At 39.6% G+C, this 12401-nt stretch overlaps 1 protein-coding gene across 2 annotated transcripts in view; it reads left to right on the top strand.

The window, feature by feature from the left end:
• Window positions 1-10496, top strand: part of ndnl2 (necdin-like 2) — an 11239-nt gene extending 743 nt beyond the window's left edge. The window contains exons 3-12 of one of the 2 annotated variants that reach the window (XM_080030591.1): window positions 1393-1464; window positions 1692-1739; window positions 1902-1965; window positions 2335-2414; window positions 2790-2884; window positions 3601-3680; window positions 3885-3927; window positions 4220-4282; window positions 9376-9490; window positions 10031-10496. In XM_080030591.1, coding sequence (XP_079886717.1) covers window positions 1393-1464; window positions 1692-1739; window positions 1902-1965; window positions 2335-2414; window positions 2790-2884; window positions 3601-3680; window positions 3885-3927; window positions 4220-4282; window positions 9376-9490; window positions 10031-10129 — 759 coding nt within the window. In that variant the 3' untranslated portion in view covers window positions 10130-10496. Of the gene's footprint in view, window positions 1-1392; window positions 1513-1691; window positions 1740-1901; window positions 1966-2334; window positions 2415-2789; window positions 2885-3600; window positions 3681-3884; window positions 3928-4219; window positions 4283-9375; window positions 9491-10030 lie in introns of both variants that reach the window. The other variant, XM_080030590.1, reaches the window with a different exon arrangement.
• The last annotated feature ends 1905 nt before the right edge of the window (window positions 10497-12401 follow it).

The following is a 12401-nucleotide window of genomic DNA, read 5'->3' on the forward strand; positions in this document are numbered from 1 at the left end:
AGAAAGGGTCTCATATATGTCCATATTTCTGCATATCTTGGACCAAGTGCCGCCATCTTGAAAGTGTCATAGTTGGAATGTTATCAGGTGCATTGTTTAAAATTTAGAATTGTTCTTGTCCTTGAAGGCCACTGTAGCTTCTGTTATTATTCTAAAGGGGTGGGGTTACCCAGGGAGCGTTGCATTCTAGAACTTTGTAGAACTTTCTTGATGATGTCATATAACACACTGCACCTTTAACTCACAATAAATACATGTGCCATTAGATTTATTTAAACAACAACATTGTAACTGTAAAACAATTAATAATAAAGAATAAACTATGTTATAACACTGCAATGGTTCAATGAATGCTTCGTTGTTGCACTAAACTGCATCTGAACTTCCAATCAAGTGCCACAACATGGGCTTATGCTTCACTGCTTATGGATAACATTAGATGATCGTTGACAGAATCACTTTTTGTATGAATATAATCTCCTCACGATATGCTACCTGTCTATACACTGTGCGCGCGCTGAAATAAAATAGTTTACAGAGTCTAGGCTGTGTATTAAACCTGCAGTGTGTAGAATTTTGGGTTTTATTTCCTAGCAGATTTTGTAGAAAGTAATTATAATATCCATAAATACATTTAATTTAGTGCATAATAACTGAAAAAAAAATTTGAATTATTTTTTTTCCCCTTAGAAAGGGTCTCATATATGTCCATATTTCTGCATATCCTGGACCAAGGCCTAGTGCCGCCATCTTGAAAGTGTCATAGTTGGAATGTCATCAGGTGCATTGTTTAAAATTTAGAATTGTTCTTGTCCTTGAAGGCCACTGTAGCTTCTGTTATTATTCGAAAGGGTTGGGGTTATAGACAGGTAGCACATCATGAGATATTCACGGATTGTGTGACATGATAGAGCATTCTTGTATGTCTGTATTTATTCTTTGTTTTAACTTATTTTTATTTATACTTATTTATTTATTTTATTTTGAATGTTGGAAATTAATTTATTGCATGAAATCCATAGAATTGAAGCTGTGAAATGTATATATTTTACCCTGTGACCTAGTAACCATGCAAGTAAATTTAATAAATATGTGAATTACAAAAAAAAAGACAGAGCATTCTCGTTAAAAGTACATAACACTTGGGCTCTCCGGTGGCGTAGTGGATAGAGCGTGTACCATATTGGCTCCGGCCTTCGTTGCAGTGGTCGCGGGTTCAAATCTGACCCGTGGACCTTTACTGCAGGTCATCCCCCTCTCTCTCTGTCTGTCTCCCCATTTCAACTGTCTATTAAAACTTGAAAATGCCAAAAAAGAATCTTAAAAAAAAAAAAAAAAGTACATAACACTCAGGAGACAATGACATGATTTGTTGATTGTTTTTGTTGACAGAGGCAGTCGGTTGCCTTGGCGACTCAGGAGGATGACGAGGACCCGACCTTCACTCAGCCGAGCACCTCACAGGTCCAGAAGGGTTTAGAGAAACTGTCTCCAGCTCAGGTTGATCAGAAGGTAAGACAGGCAGAGACAGGCAGACAGGCAGACAGACAGACAGACAGACAGACAGACAGACAGACAGACAGACAGACAGACAGATAGAAAGAGAGACAGACACAGACACAGACACAGACACAGAGACAGAGAGAGAGAGAGAGAGAGAGAGAGAGAGAGAGAGAGAGAGAGACAGACAGGTCCAGAAGTGTTTAGAGAAACTGTCTCCAGCCCAGGTCGACCAGAAAGTAAGACAGGCAGAGAGAGAGACAGACAGACAGAGAGAGAGACAGACAGACAGATACACACACACACACACACACACACACACACACACACACACACACACACACACACACACACACTTCCCTACACGATCTGTTAACACATATTGTCTGTCCGTCCTGTAGACAGCGGAGGTGGTCCAGTTCCTCTTGGTGAAGGACCAGAAAAAGGTTCCCATACGGAGAGCAGGTAAAGACACACACACACACACACACACACACACACACACACACACACACACACACACACACACACACACACACACATGCGTACATTGTTTAAACTAAAGGTAAAAGTTAAACCAAAAATAAATAATAAGTACCTTCAGTACTGTTATATAGTCAAGGAAAGGCTGCCATATTTGTTTAAATTGTTCTGCTTTCCCTGAAATCTCATAAATATAATTCTCCATGAAGTATTAGTGAACTCTAGTCCATGGTTTACTGTTTAACCATGAACCGATAAGAAGACTGTTGAAAAAAGACAACATACATGACACTTGACTATCAAATCATGGCGGCATGTAAAAATAATTCATCATCGTCTTTCTCTTCTCAGACATTGTGAAACACGTGGTGAAGGATTACAGAAACATCTTCCCTGAGATCATGAAAAGAGCGTCGCGTATATTTGACCAGGTTTGTTCAGTCTGAGCCAATCCATGTCTAAACACTGTCATATTAAAGGTGCCCCGAGGAACTTTCGGTTTGTGTTAGTTCTTGCGCCCCCTTTGGACTAAAAGCGGTAGTGTTTTTACTACGCCAGCTGTTGTTCCTGGGTGAGCGTATACCCATGACAAAGGCATTAAGAAAAATTATATAAAAAATAGCATTTTTTGCACTGATGGTCTCGTTTGCTGTTACATGTAATTTATGATCATCAGAGGAAAAATTAAACTGTTTCAGAAATATATAAAAGTTCCTCGTAGCACCTTTAAAGAAATGTCACATTAAAACGTCACACTTTTGCTCTTTTTACATTATTTTATTCTATTATTATTTTCTATTTAACAGGTTTTCGGCCTCAAACTGGTGGAAATCGACACCAAATATCACCAATATATTCTCATCAATAAGTTGGAGACGGTTGAAACGACCTCACCGATCACGTGAGTTTCCCTGAGAACCAACTGTTGTATCAGTAACTTAAAGATGTAGTCAGTGATTTTGGAGAACGCTTGTTGTCAAAATCACTTTTTTGTCAAAATCTGTGAATATCTCCTCATGATCTGCTACCTGTGTGTGTGTGTGTGTGTGTGTGTGTGTGTGTGTGTGTGTGTGTGCGCGCTGGAAAAAAAATCCAGTTTTATTACACAGCCTAGGCTCTGTAAACGGGCATGTTGCCTGCTACGATTTGCCCCTTTGTATATCCTTTGTTAACATACAAGTTTACAGAGCCAAGGCTGTGTATTAACACTAGATTTGTTTTCAGCACACACACACACAGTACAGACAGGTAGCGGATCATGAGGAGATATTCACTGATTTTGACACAAAGTGATTTTGACAACAAGCGTTCTCCAGAATCACTGACTGCACCTTTAACACTAAATATTTATTTATTAATCACTTCTTATTTCAAAGGTTTTTTTATTAAATTGCAAAGTAGCAAAGCAACTGCAGTACAATGGATTACAACTTTTTTCCCCTTTTTTCCCCCCCCCGAACATACCCCACCCATATCCCACCCTCACACCCAATCACAAACAATCCTGCATTAAGAAATTAGTACAAAAAAAAATAATACATAATGTTAAAAATAGCAGAAACGAAACTAAACTATTAATCATTTCTTAATATGTTTAAAATGATCTTTTTCTTGCAGAACCCCCAGCAGCCCTAAGATGGGTCTGCTGTTTGTCATCCTCAGTGTTATCTTCATGAAGGGAGGCTCCGTCAGAGAGGGTGAGGGACAGATTTTTCATTTTTTTTTGTGACTGGTTCGTAGAAGAGTGCGTCTGACGTTGGCGTGTCTTTTAAGATTCTTTGATTTATTGAATAATACAGCACATCTCTATAGCTAAAGTCTTGTAACAATTAATCGTTCAGCCGTACTCAGAAGTCCAACATATTAATAATGTGAATACGTGGTTGTGCTTTGTACTTTAGCTCTCGTCTGGAAAACTCTCAAGAAACTACGTGTTGACCCCGGGTAAGAAAAGATCTGTGTGTGTCTGTCCGTCTGTCTGTCTGTCTGTGTCACTGTCTGTGTGTAGTGTGTGTCTGTCTGTCTGTGTGTAGTGTCTGTCTGTCTGTCTGTCTGTCTGTCTGTGTGTAGTGTGTGTCTGTCTGTGTGTAGTGTGTGTCTGTCTGTGTGTAGTGTGTGTGTGTGTATTCGGTGTCTGTCTGTCTGTCTGTCTCTGTGTTACTGTGTGTCTCTCTGTGTTTCTCTGTGTGTTTATTCACTCTGTTTTATAACGACGATTTTAAATAAACTTTTCCAGAGAGCGACATGACGAGTTTGGCGACGTGAAGAAGGTGGTCACAGACGAGTTTGTGCGGCAGAAGTAAGAAAACAAAAATGTATCTCAATTACTACATTATATAGATAAAATAACGTTCACGTGAATTCTGACGATACTTGGGGTGAGATGGGTTTGGCGGATGGTACAGGTGTATGTGCCTTGTATTTTCTTTTCTTTTAATGCCATTTAGTGTCAAACATTTCCACAGCATTTATCAGAGCTACTGTGTGTCCTCACCATTGTAATATGAATGGTACAAATCTGTCTTTCAAAAGTACAAGCACACAATACAGTATAGAAAAAAAAAATTGTTATTTTAGTAAATTATTCCTTATGTTGTGGAAAACCCGCAACCGTATTTAGGCAAACCACTTCTCATTTGCATGTCTTAAGTAAATCTAGTCAGGTAACTCCCTAACCACTTACACCTTCTTCCCCCCCCAGTCTATAGCTCTGTCCATTAGTCCGACAGGTATCGAATCAGAAGGTCGCAGGTTCAAATCCCCCCTCACCCCTAACCCCTAACCCCTTACCACTAACGCTAACCCCTCACTGTGTGTATCATGTACTGGTGTGATCAGAGCCTGAGTCTGTCAGACCATAGACTACAGGTTTATACCACACCACAGATCAACTGGACAGTGAGAAACCAGTCCTACTACAGCACAGTGGATGGCACAACACTGACTCCATATATTAGCATTTTATTATTCACTGTTTTAAAGGTGCAGTGTGTAATATGACATCATCAAGAAAGTTCTACAAAGTTCTAGAATGCAACGCTCCCTGGGTAACCCCACCCCTTTTGAATAATAACAGAAGCCTTCAAGGACAAGAACAATTATAAATTTTATTTATAAATATGCAGAAATATGGACATATATTAGACCCTTTCTAAGGGAAAAAATAATCAAAAATGTTCAGCTGTTATGCACTAAATTAAATGTACTTATGGATATTATAATTACTTTCTACAAAATCTGCAAGGAAATAAAACCCAAAATTCTACACACTGCAGGTTTAAATCTATCTTCATAAATCCAAAACTATACATCGTATCAAGTCCACATTTTTAGACATATGTTGGTTGCTAGCCTTTGTAGTTTTGTCAACATTTGAGACCAGATTTATGCTGAGGCCACTTTTTATTTTTAGTCCTATGGAGCCTGTAAAGAGACATGGCGAAAAAAAAAAAAAATAACTTCTGAGCGCACAAGAAAGTCATTTTAATATATGTTTTTTTCTAGCCCATGTCACTTTAGGGTCACCCTAGATTCCCATCTATATTATGAACCAATAGGATTGAAGTCCCAATTTTATTTAATCTGGCAAATGTGTGACAACGTTAATATTGTTTAAAAAATGTTTAATTGTTTTAACACCCTGCCCTAAAAATTGCGTGACGTTTATAACATTATAGGTGAGTCAATCTAGGAAAAAAAAGGGCTTAACCCCAAAAAAATTGATACAAAAGGTTTTTCAATGGATTCCAGTAGTATTTGGTGTGCTGAATAACATACTAAAAGTCTACCAAAATCTACCCCCCAGAAAGCCCTCATTTCCAAGATGGCGGCCGAAATGGCGGCCGGGAGCTTGAAATGGCTATATCTCAAATTGAAAAAATGTTGCAAAGGAATTTTCAACTGATTTTGGTACCTCTGGACATGCTTACAAACATACTAAAAATCTAGGAAAATACACCTTCCGGAAAGGCTTAATTTTCAAGATGGCGTCCAAAATGGTGGCCGGCCAAGCTTAAAATGGCTATATATCTCAATAGAAAAAGATTATTCGAATGATTTTTAACTTGATTCTGGTACCTGCAAATATGCTTATGAACATACTAACAATCTAGGAAAATATACCTCCCAGAAAGGCTTCATTTTCATAATGGCGTCCAAAATGGCGGCCGGGAGCGTAGAATGGCTATATCTCAAATGGAAAATGTTACAAAAGAATGTCAACTGATTCTGGTACCTCTATACATTAATAAAGTGCGACAAATCTAGGTAAATATAACTGCTAGAAAGGCATCATTTTCAAAATGACTGCCTGTAAGCTTACATTGGTTAAATGGTTCAAATTGGTTACTATTCAAACTAGAAAGGTGGTGTTGTTGTTGAATAACATAAATGCCACACTTATTGTGGTCTTTATTCATCATCATCTTCGGGCTCCTCTGGAAGAAACTTGTTAAGTGGATTGTCACATTCCTTAAGTTGACATGGTCCACAGACAGTAGTACAAGGTAGTCCATATTTTCTGCAAGAACAGCGGAGTGTCTTGCAGGCAGTGGTACAGTTACAATGAATGACCTTCAAGAGACTGTCTGGAGCAACATTCGTTGTTGACATGAGTGGGACAAATCTATTGTCCTGCAGGCTCCACCCCCAGTTCAGGGCATCCATACCATCTTCTGTTCCCATCCAGACCATGACCTGGTAGTACGCTCTACGATTCAGTTGGTGGCAGACGTTCAGGCGTTACAGTTGATGAAGCTGAGACAACCTTCTTGCTGAAAATGTTATATCGCATTGCTGCAAGGGAATCTGTGCACTTTCCACCAAAGAGGACAGCCATTACTTGGCACCCAAGGTCATCAATCACCTCTGTGGTCTGGTTTGGGACAATGAATGCATTGGCACAAGATCGAAGGACGGGATCCCCTTTTACAAGCTTCTGGAAAGCAGTCTTTTTGCAAACCCCGAAGATCCGAGAAGTTGTGTCACAGCCAGTGAGAGCATGGATGAACATCAACTGAGAACACACATCATGTCCAAGTACTTCTTTTAAATGGTTTACGGCATACACTTTAAAACTGCCATCAGCTTTTGACTTGTCTGATCTGAAATATACGCCCTTACTATCTCTCTGTGCATAGTGAAGTAGTAAGACAAGGAGATCTGTATCTTCTCCAATCAGCGTAGTGGTGTGAAGAAGAGATGATTCCACTGCGGCCCTTACGATGTCTACATCAGCATCTCCAATTGAATTGACCACAGTGCAACCCCTTTCTTTCAGTTCATCGCTTATCATTTGGATCAGCCTTTGTTTATTCAGATCTCTTGACATGAACTCCTCCTTCTTACCTGAGAACTCTGTCTCAGCAGTGAAGTTGACAATGGGATGAATATTGTTTCCTCTTCTTTGATGTGTGTTGTCTTTAATGGATGGCCCATCCCCATAGCCATCGAACACAATGGTTGTAGCTGAGCCATAATGTTGGATGGTGAAGTCTGCATATGACTGCACAATTTTACTATAGCTTTGTCCGTGCTTCCATGGTATTCGGTGAAGGAGTGAACCTCCATCAAGAACATAATGATCTGTTTCTGGTACAGAATCTAGGATTGCATCACTTGCATGATCACAGATTGCGTGCGCAAGTTGTGGTTTATCAGCCTTGCGGAAGATGTTTCCAGCTTCAAAGAGGGCAGGAGGGAAAGGACTGAGTTCGTAACGCATAACCTCCTCCAATGATAGCTCTCCAGTTTGGGAGACAATCAGGAAACGTTGAAAAAGAAGTGCAAAATCAATTGTTCGATCAGGAGCAACCTTGATAGACGATTTTTGTCCAAGGGTTATGGCTTTATCCTTTCTACTAAATGAGAACGTGAATGCAGGCTGTCCAATCATTTTGTGCATGATATTGCGTCCAACAGAGTCATAATCATGCACGTTCACTCCGTCCTCAGCAACAACACCTGTAACAAAATTCCTTAAAGAAGAGTCTGGAGAGAAAGGTGACCATATAGCAAGTTTTGAAGTGATCTTCTCCAGGTCAGCAGCATCCCTTTTCATCCTTGCCTCTGTTGAGTCCTTGTGCTGTTCTGATGTTGTGTATGTCTGGTTTGTGAACTCCTGCATTGCGGTGTTGTACTGTGATGTTATGCACTTTGACATGGTCCAAAGGGCTCTCTGATTGTCAGTCATTCCACTTCCATGCGTCTTCAATGACCTCATCAATGTCGTCTCGATGACAAGATCTGAGCTGAAGCCTTCCACATCAACAACGTTAACGGGCAGGATATCCCCGGTTCATTTTAGCCGTAAAGCCACAGGGCTTTTCTGTGCGGCGGCTCACACTGGCGAGGTGTCACTGTGAATGACACCGTTACCCACCGTCACGGAGTTTCAACTGGCAACTCGCTATTTCGCTCACGCAAGGCTTTTGTGTTTCGATTTAACATCAGTCTTGGGCGAGTACTTTAACTTTATGCTGAATAAACCATTGCATTGCAATCGCTGAAAGCGAAAGTGTTTGGGTGGGGGCACAGAAGGGTTCGCTGCATTTACCACACAAGACACGGCGTGCGACACAATAATCAATTTATTACGATTATCTTGTTTTCATGATCGAGGGACGCCAAAATCGTAATCGAAATTGAATTTCAATTAATCGCCCAGCCCTCCCCTATACCATCAGGCAGTCATTTTGAAAATGACGCCTTTCTAGCAGTTATATTTACCTAGATTTGTCGCACTTTCTTAATGTATAGAGGTACCAGAATCAGTTGAAACATTCTTTTGTAACATTTTCCATTTGAGATATAGCCATTCTACGCTCCTGGCCGCCATTTTGGACACCATTATGAAAATGAAGCCTTTCTGGGAGGTATATTTTCCTAGATTGTTAGTATGGTCATAAGCATATTTGCAGGTACCAGAATCAAGTGAAAAATCATTTGAATAATATTTTTCTATTGAGATATATAGCCATTTTAAGCTTGGCCAGCCACCATTTTGGACGCCATCTTGAAAATGAAGCCTTTCCGGAAGGTGTATTTTCCTAGATTTTTAGTATGTTTGTAAGCATGTCCAGAGGTACCAAAATCAGTTGAAAATTCCTTTGCAACATTTTTTCAATTTGAGATATAGCCATTTCAAGCTCCCCGCCGCCATTTCGGCCGCCATCTTGGAAATGAGGGCTTTCTGGGGGGTAGATTTTGGTAGACTTTTAGTATGTTATTCAGCACACCAAATACTACTGGAATCCATTGAAAAACCTTTTGTATCAATTTTTTTGGGGTTAAGCCCTTTTTTTCCCTAGATTGACTCACCTATTAGGCTAAAAGGTGTGTGTGTGTGTGTGTGTGTGTGTGCGCGTGCGTGCGCGTGTGTGTGCGTGCGTGCAGGTACCTGGAGTATATCCGAACCCCTCACACTGAGCCGGTGGAGCACGAGTTCAAATGGGGTCAACGCTCCGAAGTCGAAGTGTCAAAAGCTAAAATACTCGAGTTTATCGGTGAAGTAAGTATCGCTCTCTCTCTCTCTCTTTCTCTTTCTCTTTCTCTCTCTCTCTCTCTCGCTCTCTCTCTCTCTCTCTCTCTCTCTCTCTCTCTCTCTCTCTCTTTCTTTCTCTGTCTCTCACCTGTTCAGAGCCAACCTGCTACTGCAATCCAACTTTTTTATTCCACGATGTTTTTAGTTTTTTTGTTTTTTTCATACAACACACACAAACAGACATTTGTTCCATCTTAATAAGAATAACAATTAAGTCATTACTTTAGAAACATTATCTTTTGTTGAGATAACTTTAAGTTGAGTTGAGTTCTACATACATATACATACATAAATACAAAATCAACATATTGACCGACTTTTTTTGTATGACAGAGTTGGTTGCAAAACTGCTGTTGTTTGAAATTCTAGAACTCAAAATGTACATACTCAACTCTGTACTATCTATTAAAGCTTGAAAAATGCCAAAAAATTATCTAGAAAAATATATATATATGTGTCTCTGTATTGTTAGCTAACGAAAATGCATTTTTTCTGTCTTGTTCTCAGCTTCATGACCAAGACCCCCAGACTTGGAGCCAGCAGTACAGAGAAGCTCACTCCACGGTCAACTCATCTCAACAGCCCGGGACTAGCAGCCAGCGATAGCCAGCGATAGCCAGAGATAGCCAGCATACACCATGACTAGCATTGATTTACACACGTTTTTATATTTATTTTTGATGCTTTTTTAGTGCGTTTTGTGTGTGGAAATACAAACAGAAAAAATATCACTATTTACTGTATAGCAAAACCACTTTTCCTGTTGAGATTGTATCAATAATTGAAATACTTGTCAGAAATATATTTTTATGTTCATGCTTTTTTACCAGAGAAATTGACACATGTGCACGCACACACACACACACACACACACACACACACAAAACAAAGTCGGGTCTCCATTTTATATTTTTATTGCCTGGACTTTAAGGTAACAGTGATTTGTTCAGAAAATAAAAATCTTTTGATAATAGATTCCACATGAATGAATGATTGCATTTCTTGATTGATTAATTTCACTCACACACTCATTGCTACAAGAAGACACAGAAATGTTGATTTAACGTTGACAGAGACAATCCCTGCGTTCCAAATCACATACTCTTTCTTTTTACTACACTACATACTAAAGTACAGAAGAGTTTTAATCTTTTTACTACACTACATACTAAAGTACAGAAGAGTTTTAGGGCCACAGACAGGAGAGAAGAAAAAAATCAGACGAGGAAGATTTTGTTTTCATTCTGTTGAGAAATGTCAAGAATAAAGACGAACACTCCAAATTGCAATCGGAGTTAGTGGGGGCATTTATGTACCTTCAGCATACTACAATTGACCTGCATGTATTGGGACATCCTAAGTCTTTGTCTGGCATACTAAATAGTAGGGAAGTATGGGGACTGGAACGCAGGGAAAGCGTCTGTTGATTACACGTTTACAGAGACTAGGACAGACAGGCACAATTGCACATTTACAGAAAAGCATTCGGACAAAACTGTGACCTTTTTTTTAGATGCACATTGAAATTGACTTAAAGGTGCCTTGAGGAACTTTCAGTTTGTGTTAATTCTTGCGCCCCCTTTGGACAAAACAGAAGTGTTTTCACTACGCCAGCTGTTGTTCCTGGGTGAGTGTACCCATGACAAAGGCATTAAGCAAAAGTAGCATTCTTTGCACTGATGGTGTTGTTTGCTGTTACATGTAATTAATGATCATCAAAGAAAAAAACAAGACCGTTTCAGAAATATTAAAAAAAGTTCCTCGTAGCACCTTTCAGGAAAAGCACAAGTTCACTTATTTGATACTATATTAAAGGCCTACTTCACCGGTTTGAATATGAAGGTGTATTGAATTCTGAGATCCTATGTAGTATAAATGTGCAAAAAAAGTTAAAAATCGGTTCATCCTAGCCTGAGAAAAGGCAGAAAGAGTGTTTTTTTTAACCCTATATTTCTCTTTCTCGGGCTAGGATGAACCGATTTTTTTTTTTTTGCACATTTATACTACATAGGATCTCAGAATTCAATACACCTTCATATTCAAACCGGTGAAGTAGGCCTTTAAAAGACAGTAACGTGATTTTAAAGGGATGACTCGAGAGATTTTGATCACAACACAAACAGCTACACCAAACAACAGTCAGCCAGACGTCTTTCAAATATTTAAGATTTTTTGGTAACACTTTACGATAAGGCTACATTAATTAACTGTTAGTAAATGCTTAATTGAGGCTTAATAAGCATTAATTAAGCATTACCTAACTGTTAATACATGCTTAGTACATGCTTAATAAACCTTAACCAAGCATTAACTTATGCTTTGTTTATGCTGAACTTAGCATAACATGGTAAATGGACTCCACTTATAAAGCGCTTTTCCCTGGTTTTTCACAGACTCAAAGCGCTTTACATTGTTTTGTACACATTCACACACACATTCATACATACACCGATAGCAGCAGCAGCTACCACGCAGGGTGCAAGCTAACTATCAGGAGCAATTCGGGGTTCAATGTCTTGCTCAGGGACACTTCGACATGTGGCGGGGTAGGCGGGGGATCGAACCTCCGACCCTGCACTCCAGAGGCGACCTCCCTACCCACTTTGCCACTGCCGGCCCATTAGTTAACAAAGCATTAACTAACAGCTAATAACTTAGCATTAACACTTACTTAATGTTTAATAGGCCTTAACTAACCCTTAATAACATTAACAACAATTATTAACCCCGTTATTAACAACAATAACGGGGCGGCTGTGGCTCAGGTGGTAGAGCGGGTCGGCCGATGATCAAAGGGTTGGAGGTTCGAACCCCGCCCTGCCACCTGTGTCATAGTTGTTGTGTCCTTGGGCAAGACACTTCACCCACCTTGCCTCGT

This window comes from Ammodytes marinus (assembly GCF_949987685.1).
Source record: "Ammodytes marinus genome assembly, chromosome: 7".
Classification (NCBI taxonomy): Eukaryota; Metazoa; Chordata; class Actinopteri; order Uranoscopiformes; family Ammodytidae; genus Ammodytes; species Ammodytes marinus.